General features: G+C 58.4%; 1 protein-coding gene across 1 annotated transcript in view; it reads right to left on the reverse strand.

Annotated features, from left to right (window-relative positions):
- Positions 1-6: 6 nt before the first annotated feature.
- MN1 (MN1 proto-oncogene, transcriptional regulator) overlaps positions 7-5,065 on the reverse strand; it is a 51,431-nt gene continuing 46,372 nt past the window's right edge. Inside the window, exon 9 of the mRNA XM_040619404.1 lies at positions 7-230. Coding sequence (XP_040475338.1) covers positions 49-230 — 182 coding nt within the window. The 3' untranslated portion in view covers positions 7-48. The remainder of the gene's footprint in view (positions 231-5,065) is intronic.

Consider the following 5,065-nt stretch of genomic DNA (forward strand, 5'->3'; position numbering starts at 1 on the left):
AAGGGGGCTCGGAAAGGGCCTGGTGGGAGAGGGGCATTTCTTGTCGATTCAAGTTAGGGCGGCCACGAATGTCCCGAATCTGTTAGAAATGTCGGAGTGCAGGGACCGCCAGGTGGGCACGGAGGCTCGGGCCTTGGCGTCGCCCACGTCGTCTGTGCAGTGGACAGACAGGCACTGCAAGTGGCTCCCCGGCTGGGTTGCTGAGGCCTTATTTGCAGGGAGGTCGTGGGCTGCAGAGAAAAAAGGAAGAAATGTTAGCAGCAGGCTCAGCTCTATGGGAGGCCCTAAGGGGGGCGGAGTGGGAGAGCGAAAGGAAGAGAGGCACTGCCCACGCCCTCTTTTCATGCCTGAAGAGGGGCTGAGATCTAGAGATGTTTGGTTCAAATCCCCCTGCTGTTGCCTCTGGTGGCTATGAGACCTCAGCGGAGGGTAGGACTCTGGCTCCATGTCAGGTTCTCCCCCCTGTCAGAAAATGGGAGCATTGGACAGGGTCAGCCCATCTCTGATGGACTAGAGTTCCCAGAAGATTGACTGGATGTGAAATCAGTTGGGAAGGCTTCCTGGAGGAGGGGTATCCAAACTGGGCATTGAAGGATATGTAGGATGCAGTTAAAGGGTAGAGGGGAGGATTGTCTGGGTCTAGAACACAGCCCTTTCTCTTGTCATCCTCTGGACATTTGCTAGAGGCCTACTGTGTGCTGGGAACTTCCTGAAACAGTACCACACTGCTCAGACCAGTAATGATGAAGAGTCCAGACTCCCCAACCAGACCAGTGCCCTTTGCCCATCCCCAGCTGCTTTATGAAGGGACTTATGGTGATGGGGGTGAGGCAGTCTATTCCCCCCCTACACCCTCCATTTCCTTTTCACTCAGTCACACAGCACCAGAAACACCAAAGGCCATAGTGATGCCTGAGTTAGATAGACTTGCAGGGAAAGGAAGTCTGACAACCACTCACACCTTAGTATGAAGTACACTCAAAGAGGATAAGAGCTGGGAGTTCTGAGGCAGGGAAGGAATGCAACAGTCATCTCGGGGGACTGCTAGTTTACTGCTGCAAGTGACCAATGGTTCTGTTCTCAGACCTACTATATGTCCATGATTATTCTCATCACTCCCCTTTTTTGGGCCAGACTCTCAGAGAGGAGAGGTGACCTGCCCAAGGTTACACAGCCAGGAAGGGGTAGAGTTGGGCTGGAACATGGGTCTGTGGTACATTTCTGACTCCGAAGAAGTGAGAAAAGCTGGAATTGGGGAGGGGGGGCGCTCTGGCTAAGGAAACACACCCAGATACTGAACTCCACGACCGGCCCGCCCTCCTCAGCAGGGCCCTGTGCCAGGCAGCAGCTACCCCGCCCATCCCGCCCTCTGGGATTAAGAGGGGAGGCCTCCCCTGGGAGCTGAGCCACAGCCTGCGGAGAAAATCCTCCCAGAGGACGGGCCAGGCCGTGACTAACCAGGCTTCCACCCTGGAGTCCCAGAGACACCCTGCTTAGGACCCGCGTGCCGGGAGCAGCTGGGGCCGAGGGGGAAGATTCTTTCCCTTGCGCCTTCCCTCATTCATCCAGTTAATAAGCCCTTCCTGAGTCCCTACTATGTGCCAGGAGTGGTTCCAGCCCTGCGGATCCGGCAGGAAATCAGGCAGACGCCATCTTCCTCCTCCTCCTCCGGGAGCTGGCGGTGAAGCCAGGAGAGAGCATCCTAGCAGTCATTTTTGGAGTCACAGGCACCATGGGGCTTGAGTCCCAATCCCAGCCCCACCACTGTGTGGCAAGGGGTCTGCCGCTTTCCCTCTCTCCGAGCCTTAGTTCCTCATTGCTGAAGTGGAGGTAACATCCTCTCCCTCGGGCCTCGTAATGGCCTGGCATGCAGAGAGGTCCCCCCACAGGGCTGCTGGAATCGTCTCTGGAGAGGTCAGGAGGTGAGGGGTCCTTGCGGCCATCTAGAGGTCCCCAAGCCTCATCCCCTCCTTGGGACTGGCCAGGTGGGCACGCTCCTGCCCATGAGACTGGCGTCTATGCTCCCATTTCACAGAAGGGGAAGCTGAGGTCCTGAGCCCCAGGTCTCAAAGCTGGTTAGCAGCAGTGGCGCTGGGAGGCTGCTTATGCCACACCCGGGGCCTCCTGCGGAGAAGATACCCCGGGAAGCCAGGGGCCTCTGATTCAGCCCCTACCCCTCTGCTCTTGGGCTCAGGCTTGCTCCCAGTGACGCCCCACTCCCTAATCCGCCAGAAGGAATCTTGCTCCAAGCATTGTGAGATCTGGATTGGGGGCGGGGAGCATCTGCCAGAGAGAGAGAGAGAGAGAATTCTAAAAAGGATTCCTTACTTCACTTTACACTCATTATCTCAAAGAGCTGACACAGCAATGCTTGTGCCCATTTTACAGACGGGAAACCGAGGCCCCTTGTCAAAGTCTGCACAGCTAAAGAAAGACGAGACCCTGATCCAAGCTCCTGACACCTGGCTCCCTTGCTCTGTGACTGCCGCGCCAGGAAGGTGAAGGAAAGTCGACATTTCCCGAGGTCTGTGCTCAGACGGAAGAGGCCTGTGGACCCTTCTGGGAGCTGGATTTGCTGAGTGATGTTTCCAGACTGACACAAATGGCCACATGTCCTCAAGATGCCATATTCCCAAGTTATTCGGAGACGACTCTGAAGCATGCCATGTGCCAACCGTACGGACAGCTGCTCTTCTTACTTGGGGAGGATTTAATGAGGGCGTGCCAGGCACACAGCTGAACACGCCCGTGTGTTCTCTCATTCCATCCGCTCCGGAAGCCCAGCAACTGGGTGCCCCTTCTCCCCAGGCTAGAAGGGCACCTGGGGCTCAGAGAGGGTGAGGGGCTGGCCCAACGTCACAGAGCATGGGCGTGGGATTCCCAGCCTCTGCCTGGGACGAATGAGAGAGTCTGGTATCCATGGGGAATACTTTTAAGAGAGAACATTATTCAGTTTTTGACAACCCAAGCATGACCAAACTCATCCTCCTGCCGGATTCATTCCAGCCGGGGGGACTCAACACGCCCTAGGACCGCAGCTCCCCCCCACCTCCCCGGGGCTGCCGAGTAGCTGCGAATAAATCAGTCCCACGGAAGCCGCCTCAAGTCAGGGCCTGCCCCGCTCCAGAAAAGCCCTCAGTCCCTGCTCCTTGCCGGTGGCAGGCATGCCGGCCCCTGACGCCAGGACCCAGAGATAAAACCACCCCTCGCCGAGCACCCAGGGTTGGGGGGACACCCTTGGAGTTAGTGTACCAGGGACACCGATGCAGACTGTCACATTTTCCACTTGTTAGCGACCAGCCTCCCCCACCAGACTGTGGCTGCAGCTGGAGGGGGCAGGGGTCTGTTCACCGAAGCACCCCACACACAGGAGGCACTCAGCGGGGGCCTGTGGGCTGTGGAGGGACCCTCATCCCTATTTGACAGATGGGAAGACTGAGGCCATAGGGGGGCAGGGAACTGCCCAGGGGTCACCCGGGCCCAGGCCAGCAGCTTGGACCGGCCCTCTCCTTTGCGTCCGGGATTCCCCGAGCGCTGGGCTGAGGTGGGATCTCGAAGCCCCCATACCTGGGCAGCTGGCCCCATCTGCAACTTGGGGATGGAGATTCCCGGCAGGCTTGTCTCCGAGCAGCTTGCGGGGATCATATAAGAGAAAGAGGGGATGACACTGTGCATGTGGGGGGAATCAGTCCTCGAGGCAGGGGTGTCATCAACTCAAAACTTCTCACCCCAAATGGGTCTCACCCCGTGCAGGCAGCACAGGGACCGAGGGGAGGGGATTCCGGTTCCCAGGACCAGATGTCACGCCCGCCCAGCAAGGGCAGGCCGTGGGGACAGTTTGTAACAATAGTCCCCTACAGGCCAGAACCAACCACCTCAGTCCCCATGTGCAGGGGCAGGGCCTGGAGGGGGGAAGCCTGGCTCCTCCTCCCCATCCTTCTTCCGTGCACACAAGTCCTAGCTGATCTACCGGCCCTTCCCCAGCACCCCCTCCCTTCACAACACAGCACGCCAGCCACTTGGTCATTTCCGCCACCAACTTGGAACCAGGGCACGGAGGTGCCGGCTGCTTCCTGCTCCCCCATGGTGACCGTGAGACCTGAGTCGGATCGATCCCCAACAGGGACGGCAAGTGCCGTGAAGGGAAGGAGGGGACCTTGAGCCAGTGGCAAAGAAGGGACCGCACGAGTAACAGGCGGGATGCCGCTTCTCCTACAGGGTTCCAGCATGACAGCGCCTACCCTTTGCAGAGCACGGGGCTTTCGCAAACATCACTGCAGCTCCTAGAACCTCAGCCCTAGAAAACGGGGAAGACAAAAGCACTGGCCGTCGTGGAGGCAGCGAAGAGGATTAAATGAGATGATCCATGTCAAGGGCTTACCATGCTGCCCAGCACAGAGCGGACTCCCGCCCGACGGCGCGAGCAGGGACCGCGGGGCCAGCTGGGGGGGCCAGCGACCCTTTCACCAGCCATGACTGGGCTGAAGGGAGAAGGGGACACCTCGTGGTTCCTTTCACATCTTGAGATGCCGCCCACGGAGGAAGCCGTGTGTTCTTCCTTTTTTTAAAGTCGTCAAAACAGGCCTTGTCACCACCTTGCTCGGCACTCAGTGTCCCCAGGACTGGGGTCCAATTTGGGTGAGCCACACCCTCAGGAGTCAAGAGCTCCGTGGGGGCAGCCGCCACCCTCCCCACCCCCCACCCCTCCCAAGGCAGGGCTTGGTGGCATTGGCAACACCACAGGGATCTGTCCCCGAACCTTCAGAGAGGGGACTTCTGGGCACCTCCTATCCATCCGGGGTGTGACCTGGGCAAGGTGTTAACCTGTACGTGAAATGGGAACCAAGATCGCAGGCTTCTGGGAGGATTGATCGAGATAACACAGGTAAAGACTTCAACACATGGTGCGTCCCCCCCAAAAAGGTTGGCTGTTCTTAGGGTTATTACACTCACTGGTCTTTCACAGCCCAGGGCCTTGGAGGCAGTCAGAACTAACACTGACACGTGCCAGTAGGGGATACTGGCCACGGGACAGTCTCTTCCTCTCCACGGGTCCCAAGGTGTG

The sequence above is a fragment of the Ursus maritimus genome, unplaced genomic scaffold (assembly GCF_017311325.1).
Source record: "Ursus maritimus isolate PB19 unplaced genomic scaffold, ASM1731132v1 scaffold_33, whole genome shotgun sequence".
In the NCBI taxonomy this organism is placed as follows: domain Eukaryota; kingdom Metazoa; phylum Chordata; class Mammalia; order Carnivora; family Ursidae; genus Ursus; species Ursus maritimus.